General features: G+C 42.2%; 1 protein-coding gene across 1 annotated transcript in view; it reads left to right on the plus strand.

Annotated features, from left to right (window-relative positions):
- LOC6525320 (acetylcholine receptor subunit alpha-like) overlaps window positions 1-20,988 on the plus strand; it is a 92,232-nt gene that overhangs the window by 52,957 nt on the left and 18,287 nt on the right. Inside the window, exons 4-6 of the mRNA XM_002101120.4 lie at window positions 7,711-8,005; window positions 8,261-8,441; window positions 13,237-13,352. Of these exons, the coding sequence (XP_002101156.1) occupies window positions 7,711-8,005; window positions 8,261-8,441; window positions 13,237-13,352 (592 nt within the window). The remainder of the gene's footprint in view (window positions 1-7,710; window positions 8,006-8,260; window positions 8,442-13,236; window positions 13,353-20,988) is intronic.

Here is a 20,988-nt window from a genome sequence, read left to right on the forward strand (position 1 = left end):
TTATATAGATATATAAAGCTTTAGAGACATTAGTATTGTTAACGGAAAGAGTATGGCTCTAGTACAGCAAATCCTTACAAGGACTCTCATTTCTTAAACATTAATATTGTAACCCATTTGAGGTCCTTCGTCCTGTGTGGCTGCTATGGCATTCCATTGTGCCAAAGTAATCAGCTTTCGTTTGCCTTCCAGCCAACTGAGCCAGAAATGTGAAAGCGAAAGTGGAGGTGGGCCCAAGGTTGGGTTAGCACACATAAATGCCAAAAATGTTTCATGCTCTTCGCGTGTCAATGATGCCACACACTCACACACTCACACCCTCACACACACATGGAGAAACACTCGCTGTTCCTGGAGGGGCAAAACAAACGGGGCGTGGCCAACTGCCACCGATTTCTATAAAGCCAAAGAGCAGCTGATTTAAGCTCTCGAATACTCTTGCTTCTTTTGCTCCTAAAAAAAAAAGATTTAACATTTAAATATATATTTAAAAGAATTTTTCAGAGTTAGTAAATAGTTGTATTTACCATTAGCCAACTGGAAATAATTAAATATATTATGATTTACCCGAAAAGCGTATGCCATTTAAGTAGCTGTTGCTGGCTTCGCTCGTTAGAAATGCGTTAGCAGTGCCCTCGACTCCAGTTTTCCCGCTTTTCCCCCTTTTCCCGCTTTTCCCCCTTTTCCCGCTTTTCCCTCTTTCCGTTTCGAGTGTGCGTGTCGGCGACATTTCCTACTTCCTACTTCCTGCTTTCCAAAGTTCCTTACACCGAAATCCGATCTGCCCCCGCAACTCCGACTACTTTGGATCGTTTTTTTTTTGGTTTGGTTTCGTTTTTTATTTCGGTTTTTTTTCGGCATTTTGGCCATCGTAGGGTGATTCGTAGACCCGATTCGTTTTGACACATTGCCACTGCCAGATGGTATTAAAGGCTGGGGTGCCGGGGGCTCTACTGGTAATTCCTGTTCGTTTTTTGACGCATGGCCATAAAAAATGATGATGGGGATCATGCACGTGCTCTACGCTCAATTCATCAGGTTGCAACACCTACAAAACGAATGAAATTCGGTATTTCCAAATGGCTGCATGTATTGGGTGTTTGTGTGTGTGTGGGTGTATTACGTGTGTGTGTGTATGTGTGTGGGGGCTAGTTGATGGGCATTGCCTGACACTTGGCAAAAATATTGCCATTTAAGCTTCGGACGCAGCGTTTACGCCCCTGACAGGACCAGCAAGGATATGACGATGACTGGCGAAGGAAAAGCTTGGAAAATGGCGTGGAAAGTGAGGGAGTGCGAGAGTGGGAGATTGCAAAAGTGCGGAGTTGGTGGGGCAACTGGCAACTGGGTGTCAGTTAGTGAATGATTGCATTCGTTTGCATTTGATGGCCATGTAATTGGTCATATCACCGAGAATATATCAAACAGGATGCCCCAAATTCCACACGAAATGCAGGCAAGTGCAGTGGGGCAATGGAAAAGTGAGTGGCTAAAGCCCTTGGAAAAATGGTTGCAAGCAATCCATGCGTTCACTGGAAATGAATAAATTCATTGAAAAAAATTAACATCTATGCTCCTTTTTTTCATTTGCATCTTAAAGCCAAAATTGAAACATTTTAAAATGGCTGTGGCATGCTAAAACATGACTGAAAAAATCTCCTTCCTTAAGCAAATATTTTAATTAAGCTCCGTGCTTGAATTTAAATATAACCATTTATTTCTCCTTGGCTTTGTATGCGCAGCCAAACGAAGGAGCCTTCTGGAATACGAAAAAGCACACACATGTGGCTTGGTCAGCACTTTCATTTAGTTTTTTTCTTTTTGGTTTTTTTCTTAAACCGTTTTATGCTGTGGCATCTTCGTGGGTCACTGGCTCTGGCTTCAAATAAAAAAGTATGGCAAAAAAAAAAAAGGGGGCACGACTAACAAAATTATTCATATTATATTTACACAGTGGCTGTCCGTTTCGCTTTTCCCGTTTTTCCTGCGTATTTTCATCTGCAATTTGTTTCATTCTTTTGGCCATTTTTTTGTTGCCCGGCTTTATTGGTGGAATATGTGGAACGTGTTCGTGTTGCTCAATGTGCGTGCCACCTGCAAATGCCTCTAGCCAAAATGGGTGGCGATTGAGGGTTAACAAAACGCGGCCAGTTTGTCACCCACATTCGAAATTCCCACATTGCTCATTCACATTGTTTGGCTGCGACCCTTAACCCTCTGCAAACCGCCGTTTCTGTCGTTTCTGTCGTTTCTGCAAGCGAATGTTTTATTATTCATACGCCCCGTTGGCCCTCGACTGCAGTTGCACTTTGCAGTTGCCCCAAAAGTCGGACTGCTCTCTCCTTTTTTTTTTCCGATTTTTCCGCACTGTCCAACCAACCGAAAAACACGATCAGATCGAACGTGAATCAACCCAGTTTATCATTTTTGCAAAGTTGAAACAAAGCAAAACTGGCAGAAACAATAAAATGTCGTACTTAAAGTGAAATTCATCATCAAATTCATTTTGATGTGTCGTGCGTTCAGAAGTGATAAATAAAGTAATATATATTTATATTTAGGCATTAATATGCTTAATTTACTATATTTAGGGCTTTAAACAAGAAGCAGTTTTAGTTTTACAAAGTAGTTGAGAAGCTGCATTACGTATACGCCGCGTTGGCCTGCTGCTCTCTCTATCTCTCTAATTATCCAGCTTAACCGACGCCCTTAATTAGCCACTGCCAGAGGGGGCGTGGCAAGGGATACAGAAGCCTCTGATAACTGGGGAATTTCGCAAGTGGCTGTGATGGGTTCATGGGGGAAAGTTTCCTCGATATGCCGCAGAGAATTTAACTCAAATATATTTATATATTCCGCAGGAAAACTCCGTTCGAGCAGCTGCAATGCCACCCACAATATTCACCTGTTTTTCCGCTTTTCCTCCAATTCTTTTTCAACTTCGCCTCGCCTTTTTGCAGCTCCCTTTTTCTATTTCCACTATTTTTTGTATTTTTCTTTTTCTTTTCCTTTTTTTTTTCTTTTGCTTACTCAACTGCAAAAGGCGAATGCAATTTTTGTGTAAACAACGCCATAAATTCCAATGGAACTAAACAACAAAACGTTTGGCATTGGCAGACAAGGCCGAAGGCAAAGACGAGGGGTTATGGTGGCTTGGGAAAAGTAAAGGAAAAACGAAAGGGGCGTGGTGGAAAAGCGGAAAGCAGGGCGGCTTCAATAACCCAAGAAAGAGCTGAAATTATCATGAAAACGCTGCTTGGGTTATTCGCTTATTCTTTGTTGAAGTTGGTTTTGGTTGAGCGCTGCAAATTTACACGCAATTATTGTGAATGAATGAACAGCGAAAGGAAATGCCCACTGGAAAATGCATTTTCCTGTTAAACTTAAGCTGCTGTATAAAAACCACTGTGTCGTCTCAAGTTTCTCAGACTTAACTGCTCAAAGAATAGGAACTATGATACTTGCATTTACCTTTTCGCTAATGAAAATGTCACATCAATTATATTTATGAATTATTAATTAGCCTAGAATGTATATATAATTTCTATGCCCTTTTGGTTGAGGGCAATTTACAAGGAATTTGCACCAATCTCAAATTAGTTGGTCAACTCATTTGGGGATTTGTCCACAGCTCAACGACTTACAGCTGCGAAACGCACTGTCCATGTGCTCTCTTATTCATTAATATTGTCGCCACAGAAATGGGAAGGAACAAAAGGTTTCGGGAGTAAACTAATCAGAAGTTCATGGCACATTTGCAAAGCCCCAAATGTGTGTAAGTGTGTGTGTGTGTGTTGGCGTTGAAACAACAACTGAATAGAGCAGAGCAAACTAGAAATAATTATTTAGCAGCCAGAAACGCGGTCGCAAAATGTTGGGCTGGTGTTTTGCTGGTGAAAGTGCGAAAAACAATGGGAAAGGCGAATATTCGTACAGGAAAATTGCATTTGGTCGGCAGCCAACAAGCACTGTGCTTTAATTAGAAGTCGAGGTCAGTCCAGAGACTCCGATTCCAAGCCCCAATTCCAAACCCCACTGCTAATAATCTGTTTTGAATTCCGAAAGGCGAATAGTGCAAAAGTATTCGAAATGAAGTCGAGCCATTCGAATGGAAATTTAATTGCCGCCGGCCTTATCAATTAACTGCAAGCGTAAGGCCAAAAGACCAAGTAACTTTAGTTTTATATTTTCGGACACAAGACACGACTGGCTAAATACCAAACAAGTTTATTTACAAACTTTGCACACTGACAGAAATATTTCCACTCAAAAGTTACACACTAAATAGTAGTATAGAGAAGTATATAGTAGTATAAATGTGTTTAAAACTATGAAATCATGGGTTTTTGTATTTAAATTCAACTTTTTTTGATTTCAAATCAATGGCATATATATTCAATATATAGTGCAGTTTTTTCCAGTGCACTTGTAGCCATGAACACTTGTTTATGCGTGTTCATTTCAGTGTGTGCTTTTGACAATAAACACATTTACAAGTGCGGGACTGGTGCGGGGATAAAAACACGCAAAGCAATCATAAAATGTGCTTTTTTGGCTACCTTAATGTGATTGTCATACACACACGCACATGCACACGCACAAAGAGCGACAGTCGATTAACACCCACACAGGCAGAACAGCCTGTTTGGGCAATATAAAGCATACGCCGCGTATGACAGGCCCAAGTTGAGCCCAACAAAAGCGATTGCCGCAAAGGTCCGTTTAACTTAACGTTTCCCACGCGAGCCACAATCCATACACGAATGTCTCTGTGTGTGTGTGTGTGTGGCACACTCGCACACCCACACGGTGTCGCATAAAAGTCTCACACCTTGCCAACCAAATGGATGAGTGTACACTCTCGAAAAAAATAGCAAAGTAACTTGGAAACCCTTTCGGAAACATTGTTAAAGAGGAGAAATAAATATTTTAAATATAAATATAAATAAATAGATATATAAATAAATATAAATAAATAAATATAAATAAATAAATATAACTAAATAAATATAGATAAATAAATATAAATAAATAAATATATATAAATAAATATAAATAAATAAATAAATATAAACAAATAAATATAGATAAATAAATATAAATAAATAAATATAGATAAATAAATATAAATAAATAAATATATATAAATAAAGATATATATATAAATAAATATATAAATATTTAAATATTTATTTAAAGAACTCAAGAGTTGAAAGAGTGATTAGAAGATTAAATGTCATACTGTCGATAAAATCTTTGATAAATTTGGCAAAAGTTGTAGATATTTTTTTATAAGTGCAGTTGGAATCCAGAATCCAGCAGCCATGTGCTGTCCAAATTACTTGACGCCGTCCAACGGCCTCAAGGCTCGTTTGAGATGTTTAGGCCAGCCGCAATAGGTGGCCAAAAGTGAGTACACCAGATGCTAATGCCACTGGATCTGGTTGTCCCAAAGTGGAATAGGTCAATGCCAGCTATGGTCTGCTATTCCGCTCTAGCAAAGCTTTTCTCACTGATAGAGGCTACGATTAAGGTTAATTTTTATAGTATATATTAAAGGGAGAGAAATACTTTTGCATACACTTAAAACTCTAAAACTGTTTAACAATTCAGTACAATAATGAATTCAGCAAAGTTCTCTTTTGCTTGACTTGTGCACTGCGACTGCATTATTTTGCCATTATAGTTTCGCATTAGCTGTGGTTCAATAAAGGCAACTCAGATGAAATTGATAATTTATATTTATTTGTTTGTTTGTCAGGCGAGCGAAATTAGAAGCACCTAAGCCCCAAAAACGGCCACATTGATGCCTCCCTGGCAGCATAACAATTCGGGATTAGCTTTATGCCATTAACATTGTTCGATTCCGATTCCGATGCCGATTTCCCTCCATTCTCCTCCTCAGCCCACAAAAATTCCCGGCAGACATGCGAGTTCAGCATTATATATGCTCGCATTATGGTCATTGTGCAGCTGCCCCGCCCATCGCCCATCGCCCATCCCATCGACAAAGTCAATTAATGTGCGGGACATTAAATTAATGATATACGCCGATAGCCACGCCCTCCGCCCACCGCCCCCTATTGACCATTGTGACCGGCTAATCTGGCTGGGTCGCTCAGCTAATTAGCTTTCCGTTCGAGCCCTTGGCTTTGGTTCTCCCAGAAAACAAAAAAAAAAAGCGAATAGAATGTATGTAGTGTAGTGTAGTGTGTATGGGTGCAAAACATCATGCAGAGCGAAGATAATGTGGATGGGGAAATCTTTTAATTGATTTATTTTCGCTTTGTCTGCGACTTTGGCACAACATCTCCATTTCAATCCGCATGGACGGCAACTATTTTAATGCGCTTAGTGCCGCCAGAGACAGGCATTTTTATGCCCCATGTTATATAGTAATGATAAGCTGATTAGCGCAAGCCTCGCATAATGACATTGGCGACATTTTACAGCTGCCCTATCGTTCTATGCTCCTCCCATCGACCATTCACACTGTATATATATCCATTTCCATCTCCGGCTTTCTCCCTTTCATTGCGATTCCAAATCAGCTGCAGACTGCTGCCGATCCCAGCCAGACTAAGCCAACCAACCCCGCGGGCGGATGGCTGTCGCCCCCAGGCGAGGATGCCAATCAGGCTCTGCTGCTCGCTCCTTGCTCCTTGCTTTGCATGTCAAGCTACACTGCGCGAAGTTGGGGTGTAGCTTATTATACTCATGATATGGCTGGGTATGCCTCAAGTGTGAGTGTAGCAAAAAAGTGTCGCAAAACTTGTGCTGCAGTTGAGTTAATGCCTGATTTCAACACAATCATCTGCACTGCTGTCGCTTTTTTTTCCCAGTGCAGTGACTGGAGTTAGTGGAGCGCAGCGGAGGAGCGGCAACAATGGAGGCCAACGCTTGACTGAGCCATTGGCCACCCGCCTCGCTGAATGCTGTCGCTCGGCGAGTTCCTCCCGACCTCTGACCCACATCCTGTTGTCCTGTTGTCCTGGCAGCGTTTTGCCCGTTTGCTCTTTGCTGGTGGTGCCTCGTTGTTGCCTCGTTGTTGCTGTTGTTGCTGTTGTTGCTGTTGTTGCTGTTGTCGCTGTTGTTGCTGGTGTCGCTGGCATTGACGGCGCATTAACTCATTTCCTGCATCATTAAGGGGCACCTGCAATTTTCGCACATTTACGCCACAGACGTGCCCAGGATGTAGGCAGATGCCCCCATCGCTCCCTTAATCAATTTAGACGCAGGACTCCACTTAACTGGCGATTGATCTCGCGGAATTTCGGCGCGATTTATTCGCGATTTTCTAGATGTAACTGCTATTGAATAGGTGATTAGAAAAAGCAGCAAAAAATACGATTAAATTACTAGCACAGGCACAAAAGAACTCTTAGAACCACAAATATTACGCGATACGACACGTTGGCCGTATATATACAAAGTAATATTGTATATTCAATCGATGCTGTTTGAATTTCTGTGCATCACACACAATAGGTGTGGAAATCGAGAATGTTTACTAAACTCTAATAGTTTGAATAGCCCTGGGTGATTTGAGTTCGAATCGTGAAAGTTTCTAGCCCGGAACCACACACCATATACATACATACGTACGTACCAGCTCCTTTGACCCACTTGGACACCACTTAACCATCGACAACGACTAAAAAAAAAAAACCCTACTCCACATTATCCTGATATCAACATTTTTATTCGCAGGCAGCACAGCGAATCCGGATGCGAAACGATTGTACGACGATTTGCTGAGCAACTACAACAAACTGGTACGACCGGTGGTCAATGTGACGGACGCCCTCACCGTTCGCATCAAGCTGAAGCTATCGCAACTGATCGATGTCAATCTGAAGAACCAGATCATGACCACCAATCTGTGGGTGGAGCAGTCCTGGTACGACTACAAGCTCAAGTGGGAGCCCAAGGAGTACGGCGGCGTCGAGATGCTCCACGTGCCCTCCGATCACATTTGGCGTCCGGACATCGTCCTTTATAACAAGTGAGTTCATTCACTTTAGATATTCTCACATTCACTTTCATATAATAAGTGTGCATGTTTAATATTTTATATAATTTACCTTTGAATTATGTTTCTATCAAAGCAAATAGACTCCTTATTCATTCGCTCACTAAGCTTAGTAGTCAGTTTATCTATATCCTGATATATCCTGAAATATCCTGATATATTCTGAAATATCCTGATATATACTGAATCATATATCCTCATATCCTGATCATATATTATACATTCCAGCGCCGACGGCAACTTCGAGGTGACGCTGGCCACCAAGGCCACGCTGAATTACACAGGACGCGTCGAGTGGCGACCGCCGGCGATTTACAAGAGCTCCTGCGAAATCGACGTGGAGTACTTTCCCTTCGACGAGCAGACCTGCGTCATGAAGTTCGGCAGCTGGACATACGATGGATTTCAGGTCTGTACAGATAATATATTTCATAGTTATAATCAGGCTTCAATCAGACTTGTAGCTTCAAAATAAACCATATAGTTTGTTATACTGCAAAACATGCTAGTTTTTAATTTCAAAGCATTGTGTTGTTCATTCCAGCTAGCACATTACCTTCGATATTGTATATCTAAAGCTTACCAGTTTTATGTTCACCGCGAAGCCATTTCATCTACAACATTACCACATTCGTTGGCTAACAAGATTTCAATTTCGCATTTGAAAGCAAATCTTTGATGTCCCTTTTATGGGCACCGCAAATTTGGCTGGCAGCTCCTTGAGATCCTTTTGCAACCCACACGTGATCCAATTTAAAGCACACACAAATGAAAGTTTCTCGGCCGTCTGAGCGTCTGGCCTTTGGCTAATTGGTTTATAAATCTGTGGCAAGTGTTCGGAGTCGCAGCAGGACATACATATATCAGGCAGATATGTGTGTTGCCATTAAAGGATGTGCCAGTGGCCCAAAAGCTTCTTATCTCAACCCATCCTCCATTTGCCATCTTCCATTTGCCATCTCCCATTTAGCATTTCCCATTCCCATTCCCCAGTGACTATCTCATTTACACATTTACAAATTGCTCACCTGGCGCTCCTTTTTTGGTGTCTCTGAGCCCGGTTTAGTGGTCATAAACCGGAATACGGTCATAATTCCTTTTTGGAATACTGGCATGGAATTTCTCACGTTTTATGGTCACAAAACACGGCGAGCAACAATGAAGGAGGAGGAGAGACGGCAGCCAGGCAAATGGCTTTGGAATAGACAGACAGACAAACCAACAGACAGACATACAGATAGACAGTCGACCACAGGGAGGCTTCATAAAAACGTCTCCAGTGGTTTTGGCCAGCGGGCCGAGGAGCAAATACCAAGGACGAGGAATGAACTGGGGACGGGTTACCTGGAATTCAGGGCACAGGACACAGGACACAGGACACAGGACACAGGACACAGGACACTAAGGCAGCTTGACACCTGCCCGGCAAATGTCGGCGACTGGCGGTCGCAGACCGCGTAACCTCGTAAAATTCCCTGCACCACACAAAAATGCAGGCCTAGGCAGGCGTACACCGCGAGAAATTCAACATACGAACAAGAAATGCGGTCTATTAAATAGTAAAAGCCGAAGCCAAAGAAGGGCTTCAAATCACCTATAAAGTTGTCTTAAAACAGCGTATGCAGCAACATGCTGAATGGAAAATATTCTTTTAAATTTCAAAAATTACCGATAACAATTTAGGCAGAGTTTCTGCGAGTGCAGGTACAGCAACGGTTGGAGCAGCCCGATGGATGCTTTGCGGCTTCGTCCTGCGGTTGGGACCTTGCCAGCTAATAATGAACCGGCATTAGGTGGCCATCTAAGCCAAGCGGCACCATTGGGTACTCCATTCCCTTAGCGCTCCTCCATTGAGGCGGAAAAAGTCGGCAAAAAGGGTTAACCACATGCATCTACTGAGCTGCTGAGCCGCTGAGCTGCATTAGCCAGGACATAAAGTCGCGCTTGGGTTGAACAAATTATAGTGTTTCCGTTGGCGGAACCAAATCGAATTTAAATCGATTAGAATTGAAAGTACTAATGCTATCAAACAGATGCCAAATAATTCCTTAATCAATTTTAAAGCTTAAACACAGTTGGCTAACTAATAACAAATTGGGCGCATTATTATAAATTCGTGTGAATTATGCAACAACTTAACTCAGCACACAGCCCATGGTTATTATCTTGGAAAATATCCACAATTTAATGGCTCACTTTAAGGCCTACTTAAAGTGAAAAGTGCCGGGGGAAAATGGGATTTGTGTATTTTGTTGCAATCACTCAATTAGCAGAGCAGTTAAATTGTATCTATGTGACTTTAACTTGACTTGCTGCCTTAGTTTTAGTTTAATTGTCGACACAATTACCAGAATGTAGCTGCTTTCTCTTGGGAGCTTCCCTCTCTCTCTCTCTACTGGCACCTGCTCACCGACACACACACAGACACAAACACACACGCACACACAGACAGCTGACTAATTTGGTAAAAAGCTAAATGCTCATTTACTATTAAAAAGGAAAGGCGCTAACAAGCATTTGACACGACACGAAAAGAGGGGCGGGGACCTGAAAGTTGATGCGGCCGAACATTGTCTCAAATGTTGCGTACACTGGAAGAAAAGCAGAAAGCAAAATGTATAATAGAAATATTGAAATGTATACAGAAGTGCTTAAAATTTGCATAGTAAATGTATATCTGCAGTGATAACGTTTAAAATTGCTATTAGTTTTATTGGTAAAATTTCAAATTATTATTGTTATTAATGAAACAATTTTTGAATTATTATTATAATTATTATTAATATTTCTTCCATAATTTAAATACTCAAAATACATTTCTTTAAGCTACTTTATATAGTTTATCAATAATTCCCCAATGAATTTGCATCCCAGTGTGCTAACATTTTGCGGTGTAAACTGTGGCATGTTGTGTTCAACTTCACGCATAAATCAACCGCAAAGTGAGCGATATCCTACATAGTAGCTGCAAATTATTTATGAAGACTCCCAGGACTCCCGCATTCAGTCGCAGTTTCTCTAGATGCCATTGGCATCTGGCTGTCTGGCTGCCTGACAGCGGAAATATTTCATTAAATCATCACTTCCTTATAGTGAAATTTCCGCTACCACTTAAAATAACAATTTCCGCATTGCCGCATTCCAACAGCAGCCGGTAGTTTCCATTGCACCTGGCTGGTTGGTCCTGCTCCGCATCCTCGTCCTCGTCCTCGTCCTTGTCCTCGTCCTTGTACTCGTCCGCAGGACGAACCTGGGGAAGCCACATCCTGTCTGATTATTCTCCCTTTTTTGGCCCAATCTGCGGCACAGCTGCATCTTCGCAGCCTGTTTTTCATTCATGTTCAACCAGCGTCGATTTCCTAATTTCGTGTCAATGAGCAAAACTTGAATGGCAAAAGGGGGCAAAATTCCGGAGTCTCTGGGGAGTCGAACAAAAGGCAAGGGCAAGTTCATAGGCTCAATTTTCACACTTGATTTAGCACAGGATACGCCCACACACACACACACACACAGTTTTCAACCATCTATACAAAAAAAAAAACAGGGACACAAAGTGAATGAGGCACTTGCCAAATTTGAGAAGCTTTACTTTGAGTACTTACAACTATGTGATGGTGAAAAAATCATTTAAGCATATTCCATTATTATTTTAAAATAAATAAGATAAGATGTACATACAGTTTCCTTCAAAGCTTACACGTTTATTTTTCAAGTGCAGTACTAAGCTTGGCTGAAAAGGAGAGTGAGCCTGGCATAGAAACGAGAAATCGCATTAACGTCACTTTTCAAATTTCACGCTTTTCCAAAAACCCAACCCCACCGCCCCCAATCTCAATGTCAACTGGCACCTGCAACCACCCACCACCCACCACCCTCTTGCCACTTTGTCACCCCTCCCCCTCACCTATACAGCTCCTCGCCCATTTTGGAGGCCATGGAAAATCGTTGAGGCGTAAATTGGCAGACAAAATGCTTTAGGAAATTCAGTCGAAGAAAGGAAGGAATTAAAAATTGCTGATGGAATGAATGCACTTCCGGGTTAATATTCAAACAGCAAGTGCACACAAAAAAGCTGAGCCAGCTGGGCAAAAACTAGATAATGCAGTTGCGGAAAAGCTTTATTTGCAACCTGGCCAAATAAAGTCAATGGGCAAAGCGGCAAAATGGCAGTTAAGCTAAAGAGATTATTCTTTATCCTTTTACTTTTAACTTTATATTAACCCGAAAGTGCACATAGGTATCACATCTATCGCGATGATGATTGTTAAAAATGTGAGGGATTAAGTGGCCATAACTTTGAGAAACCAAACATTTAGTGCAGCTGGAGGAAATCAAGTGAAACTCCGGGCGAAAATTGGAAAGCCACGAATCGAGTTCGATAGAGTGTTGCAATCGCATGTCAAATACTTCCGACCTCGGACATGCGAAGGAATGCTGCCAATGCAGCTTCCTTTTGACCAGGTGGATAGGTTGATAGGTGGATGGGTTGATAGGTGGATGGGTTGATAGGTGGATAGGTGGATAGCCAGATGGTCAGATGGTGAGCTCCAAGTCCTGTCCATGTCCATGTCCTGTCAGCTGCAGTCGTGCCGAACTAAGCAAAACTGAGCACTGAAACTGCAGTGCGGCCATCGCATGTTTGTCCATTTCGATATCGATGGTGTCTTCTGGAGCATTTCTCCACCTGGCCACCAGCTCTGCTCCAGGCAACTCTTGGTTGCTTCTTGCCAATCTCCCAGTTTTCCAGTTGCCCAGTTTCCCAGTTGCCCAGTTTCGCAGTTTCGCAGTTGCGAGAATGCTGCCACTGAGTTTGACAGTCAAATCGGAATGGCAGCCAGGACGTCAGTGGCGTCAGGATATCCAGGACCAGGAAAAAAGGATCGAAACGAAGACATCTGGCAGAGAGTGCAGTCCAATTATGTTCGCTGTCAGCGCAACGCAGTATTTGTCTAATCACTGGGAACTGCGAGAAAACTCGCAGGCAATTCATGGAAATTCGTTACAGATCAATTGGATTAATTATTTATCATATATTTATATATATATTTATAAGTTAGCTGCAATTGTAAACTTCATTCTCAACTCCTTTATAGCTTTCAATATATTGCAAATATGTAACTTAATGTGTTATATCAAAAGAAAGATGCTGGATTTTCAGTGCACCACAATGGCGGTAAAACTAACCACTCTGCATCCACTTTCAGGTGGATCTGCGGCACATCGACGAGCTGAACGGCACCAATGTCGTGGAGGTGGGCGTGGATCTGTCCGAGTTCTACACGTCCGTCGAATGGGATATCCTCGAAGTTCCTGCAGTGCGGTAAGTGCCAGCCATCCAGCTAGCCATTCAGCTAGCCAAGCAAGCACCCAATTGCAACCATTACAACCCACCTATTCCGGTGGCCCACTATCCACTATCCAGTATCCACTATCTAGTATCCACTATTCACTATCCACTATCCAGCAGTCCAAAGAGCCACCCACCATGAAGGCAACAGCAACAACAATTATTTTTGGCAGAAACTCCTTTGGCAAGTTCCTTGGAAGCTTTGGACGCTGTCACAAAACACAAACACAAATCTTTCAGGATGTCAGAACGCACATACACACACACACACACACACACACACACACACACGCAGGTCAAGGATGCAAGTGAGAGAGACAGACATACGACGTTAGAAAGAGACGGACAGAAGCGGGGCCTGACCTGAGTTGTCGATGCCGATGATGATGATGATGATCTTTTGGGCATGAACGTGGGCGTGGTCCCTATTTACACTTTACACCTCCTCCTTCCCCTTTGCCCTCACACTCAATATTTTTCCCTTGAAGTTTTTAAATTAAAAAACTTTGCCAAAAGGAACTGCCAAAGGAATCCCAAAAACAAAATAAAATAAAAAGAACAAAAAATAAATACAAAAATAAACCAAAGCGACACAAAATTATACATATAAATAAATAGAGGGTACTGTTTCTTATGTTTCTTATGTTTCTTATGTTTCTTGATTCTGGCCGTCTGGTCCGGCATATGTGTGTGACTACAGCAGCGGCTAGAAAAATAGGTCTACGATTGCGTTTTGAGTTTAAAACACGTTTTATCATATAACTTAAAGTTGTTAACTGTTATGTTAATTTGCTTATAATTATTTGCTTCCATTTTCAATCTAAAATTTACACTCATTGCGTACTTTTTAACCCGTATTATGCTGTCTTTAGATTTTTGAAACCAACTTCGTAGAAATGTGTGACTTTCGTTGTGCCAGAGAAAGTGAAAGCTGCTCGAATTTGTTTCCTCGGCTCGGGGGGCGGTTGCTTAATTGCCACGCCCCCCTTGTGGAAAGAGGGCAACAGCACACCCACCATGGGAGCAAGCGAGAGGGCCTATATGGGTGGTTTGGGTGTAAGTGGGGTTTTTGGATGGGTAAGAAGTTTCGCCAACAGAGAGCTCGTCTTTAATGCATTAAGCTCCAGACAAAAGGCAAAAAGAAATTTTTGTTTCACTTAGCGCAACTTTGTTCGGAATCTTTGGGATTGTTGGAGTTGAGCAGGTGAATTTGTGGGCGAAGGACGAGGGGCGGTCATGGGTTAAAAGTGGATGGGGTTGCACAAAATGGCGGCGGCAATACTCTGTTGAGTGCTATTAATTAGTTGATGACACGTGCTAGATGAAGTGAGAAAACTCAGTTTTCATTAGGCTAATTTGGCAGCTCAAATTGCTTGGATTTTTACTTTGATCTCGCCACCAGTTTGGTCCCGAAACTTTAGTCAATCTTCACGTGATTTTCATTAAACATTTGATTACCAGCTTAAGTTTGCAGTTGAATGTTTTATCAACTTCATAGTATTAGTGCGAATAACTCTTTGTTTCAACACCTTTGTGTTGCAATTGCCTTCGTGTTTTATTACCCAAAACTTGGAGGCAACGCAAGCTAAGTCAGTTGATTTTTCCGTCAGCTTTTTTTTTAACAAGTTGTATATAATATAATATAATAAAGGAAATTTTCTTTTTTCCTACATTTTACTGTTGTTACTTTTGTTTCTGCTGTTCGCCATCGGCACGCGTGGAAGCCACAAACAAGTCGCGACTCCGGTCTCCGAAAGTCATTTTATTTTTATATGAGTATTACGAGCCAGGGGATAAATGGTAGGATTTTTTCCATTTTTTCTGCATTTTTTTCATTTCATTTCGTTTTTTTTCTTTTTGGTGGAGTGGATGGTGGGTTTTCCCGGCCAAAGGTGGTGAGGTGGAAAAGCGTTGAGATTGTCCGTGAATGTCGTGAAGGTGTTGTTTATGTGTATCCCCCAGTTCTCCTAAGCCGAACCAAAAATGGAGAACGAAAAGCAGTAAACTCTTCAGGTGTATGAGTTTTCTTTTATTTTTTTATGGGGGTTGGGGGGTTGGGGGGCTGCGGAGAAAGCGAAGGGGGGAAAGGTAGAAAAGAGAAAGTAAAATAGCTGCGAGGCAATAATTTCCTTGAACTATTTTGAAGTTGCGTGTGGGGCAAGAAATAGTCAATAAATCAGTGGCAAGAGTTTGCTTTGCCTTCTCCTTTTTCATTTTCCATTTTCCATTTTCCTTTCTTTTAGCTTTTCGATCTACAAGCACACACACACTTTGCCATGTTATTTATAAGAGAGAATGGAATTTATTTTAAGTAATAATATTTACCAGTGCGCAAACAACGCAATTATGTCAAGAACTCTTACATTTTGATGGCACCTATAAATGATTCGAGTGGCAAAAACTCGAACAGCTTAATTCGTTTGCCCTTCGACCTCCCGCCCCCCACACACACACACTTTGCCACGCCCACCCCAGCCATCATATTTCATAAGCGGCACGTGACAGACGGAAATGACGAGGCTCAACTACAGTGAGCAGTAAATAAGTGCAACAGACATGTGATTCCCTAAAGAAAGCTGGTTTGTTTGAGAATAAGTGAGTTATATTGTTGAATATTTGTAGTGCAAAATATAGACTTATGTAGAAAACGGAATATTTGAAAATACCTGGTCACAGAGACGCCGTGACAAAACTGCTAACAAAGCTATAATACCCTGAAGGCCAGGGTATCAACCGAGAGCTGTAAACCACTGAAAACGGGGGCTCAAGTCATTGACGGGAATTAAAAAGTTGACAGCGCCAGTTACGTGTGTGTTTGTCGGCCTCTGCCTAAGTGTGTGCATGTGTATGTGTATGTGCATGTGTATGTGTTCTCTATGCGATTGTGTAGGAGTGTGAGTGGCGGCTGCTTGGTTTATTTGGCGTGGCACTGGCAGTAAATTATGCCACAAGTGCGTGACACACTCACAAAAGCGGCCGCCGGCTGTGAAGTCTCTAAACCTGCCCACGCCCACAAGCGCCCACAATTTGGCCACCTAACCAACGGCCTTGCGAGCGCCCCAAAGTCACCTAAAATACCCCATCCCCCCCTCACTTTTCCCCACGCAAAGCCCCCCTTTTGGCTTACTCCCTTGGCAGCTTTTATTGTCGTTGCCGTTGCTGCGCCTAAAATGCTGCAACACAATTCACAGCACGTAGAGCAATTTTCCCATGAAGCCAGGACCTCATCCTGCTGCTCCTCCTGCTCCCCCTGCTCCTCCCACTCCAGCTTCATTCCGAAAACTTGTGCAGAGCCTCCGACAGGATTCAGTTTTAATGCGCATCGACAGTTAAATTAACTAAGGGGCGCAGAGGGGGCGTGGCAGGCCGCAGCACGTACAGGTGGGAAAATTTGGGTGCTTTCTGTGGGGCACTCGGCATCTACTCACATCGAGCAAGTAGCAAGTAGCAAGTAGCAAGTAGCAAGTAGAGGAGAAGCGGCAGACAATCAGGCATTGATTGACAGGCGGACAGGTGGGCAGGTGAGCAAACCAGCCTAAAAGATGAAGAGACAAAGGGGCCAGAAATCGAAAGTCAAGGCAATCACGGAGCCATCAAATTAACCCTGCTTATTCCCGTTCAAACCCTTTTTCTTTAGATACGATACGGAAAATAATGGCATTGCCCCGGCCAGCCGGCAATTTGCAGTTTATAGTTTGTGAAATGCAGGAAAAAAAGCTAAGAAGATTAAGAAATATCATTTGAAATTCCTTTATCTATCTGCTAAAGATAAGAGTGCTTCACTTTATAGTACACACATTTCCATTTCCTTATTTATATAATATATATACAAGTAGAAGCCTGAAATATTAAGCAGCTTGCAATTAACTCATTGCCTGTGAAATCTTAAAGCCTCTTTCTAATGAACTCATTGTTTGCGGAATTTCTGCGACCTGCCTTCATCTTTATTTTTGATCCGCTTATTGAGTTGTCGTTCCATTCGCATTCTTATTCCCATTCCCATTCCCCCGGGGAGCTGTATTTTGTTTAATTGCCGCAATGGGTCTTACAACACCAAATCAACACGCAGGGCACATACACCAGCGAAAGCCCACCCACTTTGCCACCCACACCTTCTACGCAAACTTGCTACTTGCTACTTGCTACTTGCCACTTGCCACTTGCCACTGAGGCTTGATTACGAGGCACAAATTTTGGTTGTGTTTGAGGTTTTGCGCTCGCGTTGCTTTATCACAGATCGATTAAAATCATAATTAGCAAACTTTCCGCAGAATCTTCTCCCTTTTTTTCTACGTTTCTCCATTTCTTCATTTTCCGTTTGGGATTTTCTGTTTTCCATTTTCCATTTCCCGCTTTGCGGTCACACCTCAATTGGCACGCCTTTTGGGGACTTTTGCCCATCGAATCCTGCGAGATTTGCTCGCCTTCCTTTTTCAAGTCATGCAACGAAGCGTGTTTATGTTAGTTATTAAAATTCTATTACTTACTTTGATTTCTGGCTGGCCCCAAATTCAAGCATCCAAAGGATGGGGCAAGAAAAGTGCACCGAAAAAAAAGATATGCCAGCTTATTGAATTAAACAGAAATGAAGCGCAAAGTGCAATCGTGAACTGTGAACTTCTGGTTGTAAAAAACACTTTATGAAGACTAATGAATATGGATTAATTTTAGGTGAATCTCTTTTGATATTTGTTAGAGTGCAGATGGAAAACAAAAAATCGAGAAATCGAGAAATCGAGAAACGAGAATCGAGCATAGAAAACACTCGAAAGCGAATAGAGAACTTTTGGCTCAAAGTTGCTGAAATCAATCAAGCGTTAAGACCTATTCTCCCCACAATTTTACCCCGAATTTTCCCCCGAATTTTCCCTCGCATTTACCCCCGAATTTCCCCACCGATTTCTTGGTGGCAATGGGTTGTTGGTGCTGGTAGTGCTTTTCCTACGCTTTCTTGATGTCTTCGTTTCTTTTTTTATGTTGCCAATCATTTCGTATTTATGCGTTTGTTCTTTGACTGCAATCAGCACGCTGTTTCCCCTTCAATTCCCCTCGGAGAATTTCCCGTTGTCAATCAGCGATTTGACCATTTTCGGTCACTTTAGTGCGGTAACCCCAGACCCAGAAGAAACCTATTCGTTTTCAAATCCCTGCCGAGTCCCACATTCAATTTCACTGGAATTTCACTTCATTCTCTTTTTTTTGCGTCGAAGGGCGTGCTGTTTGGAAATCTAAATAACATTTGATTTTAAATCTGCTTTAGGAATCAAATACAGGCAACAAAAAAAAGAGGAAATGGGACGAATATATTTTTCTTTTCTTTTTTAATTTTGATGATGCAAAAATTGATCCAAAAACTAATTTTTTGCCACCCTAATCACACTCAACAAATGTATGTCTCTTAAACACTCGGGTGTCTTGTAGACACCAGGTACTCACCCCTTTCCTCAAGCTCTCCTCTCTTCCCCGTCAGAGCTGGAAGCTGGTTGTAGCTCCTGGAAAATAGCTAGCACTTCCTCCAGTAGGTCGAGATCACCATATTGATATCCTCTGCTGCCACTTAAAATCACTGCACCACTCACTCACCTTTAGTATTTTTTTTTTTAAATATCGAAAAAGTGGTTTGCTTATGTAGGACTTTTGAGAAGCGCAGAGGAGGGCACTTATATTTTGGTATTATTTAGTATTATTTGGTATTAAGTATTTAGTATTATTTAGTATGTAGTGCTGTTTAGCGGGTGCACTTAGAAAGCCGCTGGCTGGCTGCAGTTCTCTGATGGGCATAGTTAATATTGGTAATTCGAAGTGTAGGACTATTTTAAGCAAAGTTATGATGAAGAAACCATTCGTAAATTTCAATTTAATTTAATTTTAATTCTCTGTCGGTCGAAACACTTGCTGAACCTCGTAGATTAACAGAGTGTTACGGACTTCGACTACTTCAGTTGGTTTTTGGACACATTGCTGTCTCTGTTATATCATCCTTTATTACGCATACGCCGCGTGGCCCGGCGCATTGATGAATTGTTGCCATTTTGGGAATTTTCGGGGGGGGGGGGGGGGGGGGGGGGGGGGGGGGGGGTAACTGTGGAAACATGGGATTGCCATGTGCCATCGAGTCAAATCAAACTGAAGTTTTGCTGGTCCTCGCTGGTATTTGTTGTTGTCTAGTCTTTTCTCTATTTGAGATTTGTTTCCTTTCATTTTCTTCTCTTCTTTCTTTTTTTTTTCTTTTTGCCTATATGGCGCCATCTCCCGGCGCCGTGTGTCTATGTGTGTGTGTGTGTGTCGAGGCACGCGTGTTCTATTACTATCTGTGTGAGTGTGAGTGTGAGTGTGAGTGTATGTGTTTCTTGCCTATTTTATGATTTATTGTATGTTTTCCCATCGTGGTTGCTAACCAACTAACCAACGAAGGGAATCCACCAAGTCACCGAGCTTATTACACTGACCTTTACACGTACTAAACCATCCAAACCACCCAAACCACCCAAACCACCCCCACCACCCACTCGACCCCCACTTTTGCTGACTTAAGGGTCTTCGAAGTTTTCTGTCTGTTTTTCCCCATTTTTTCGGGCCAAGTGCTTCTGTCAGAGAACGAGAACTCGTCTGTCTCCGTCTCCATCTTCGTCTGCAGGGACTTATCTTTAAGGAGTAAAGTGGCCGAGGTGCGGGAATTTCCCCTTTTCCCCTTTTTTTTCGGACACTCCAAAGCCTGTTGACCAAAGCTCACTTCAGCAGACTTAATCTGCAGCCATATTACATTGCTCGCATTTCGTATTTCGCATTTCGCATTTCGATCGTGGGACTTTGGCAAGCCAAGTGAGCCGAAGGATATGGGTTATGGTATTAGGTTTTGCGCCCACTTGTGTCTTGTCGTATTTAAATGTCCTTTTAATGGACACAGGCAATCAATTCGTTGAGCCCAGGTGTCTGCTTCAAGTTCTTGGAATGCTATGTAATTTGAAATATATTTCTTGATTTAAAGAAATAAATATACAGTAGTATAGTATATAGTATTAATTGTTGTGAAAAGTGCGCAAAAACAATAAGTTCATTTCATTCACTCGACACTTGGCCCCCTTTATCGTATTCGTCCTTTGAGTGACTGACATTCGGAATTGCCATGGCAAATTATACTTTATTGCTGCAGCCATCAAAAGCAACCCACAAGATGTTGGCCTTCAATAACGTGATTCCCCTCCCTCCCCTCGTCCCCCTCGCATGTTTTCGCCCTGGTTTTTGCCCCATTCTGTGTGCCTATTGCCACATACTTCATTTCTATTTGGAGGGAAGTCAACTGCCACAAACAGTTAGTTGCCTGCCGGCCACATCCTTGTCGCAGTCAAAGTGGAAGTCGGTCGGCGGAGGTCCTTTCCTCCGGCCGAATGCCTTTCCCACGCTTTATCCCCGCTTCCTGCTCCTTGCCTTGTTTATTATTTATTTACAATATTTTCTTATTCAAAATGAAGCCGCAAGCCTCTCGGAATTATTGATGGCCCGGCCATATAGCAAGCGGGAAAAATGTGGAAATGTTGACTGGGAGGTTACCCCTTTTCGCTTTTAGCCCAGCAGTAACGATTTTCTTTTTATTTTTTTATTTCATTTT

This window comes from Drosophila yakuba, chromosome X (assembly GCF_016746365.2).
Source record: "Drosophila yakuba strain Tai18E2 chromosome X, Prin_Dyak_Tai18E2_2.1, whole genome shotgun sequence".
Classification (NCBI taxonomy): Eukaryota; Metazoa; Arthropoda; class Insecta; order Diptera; family Drosophilidae; genus Drosophila; species Drosophila yakuba.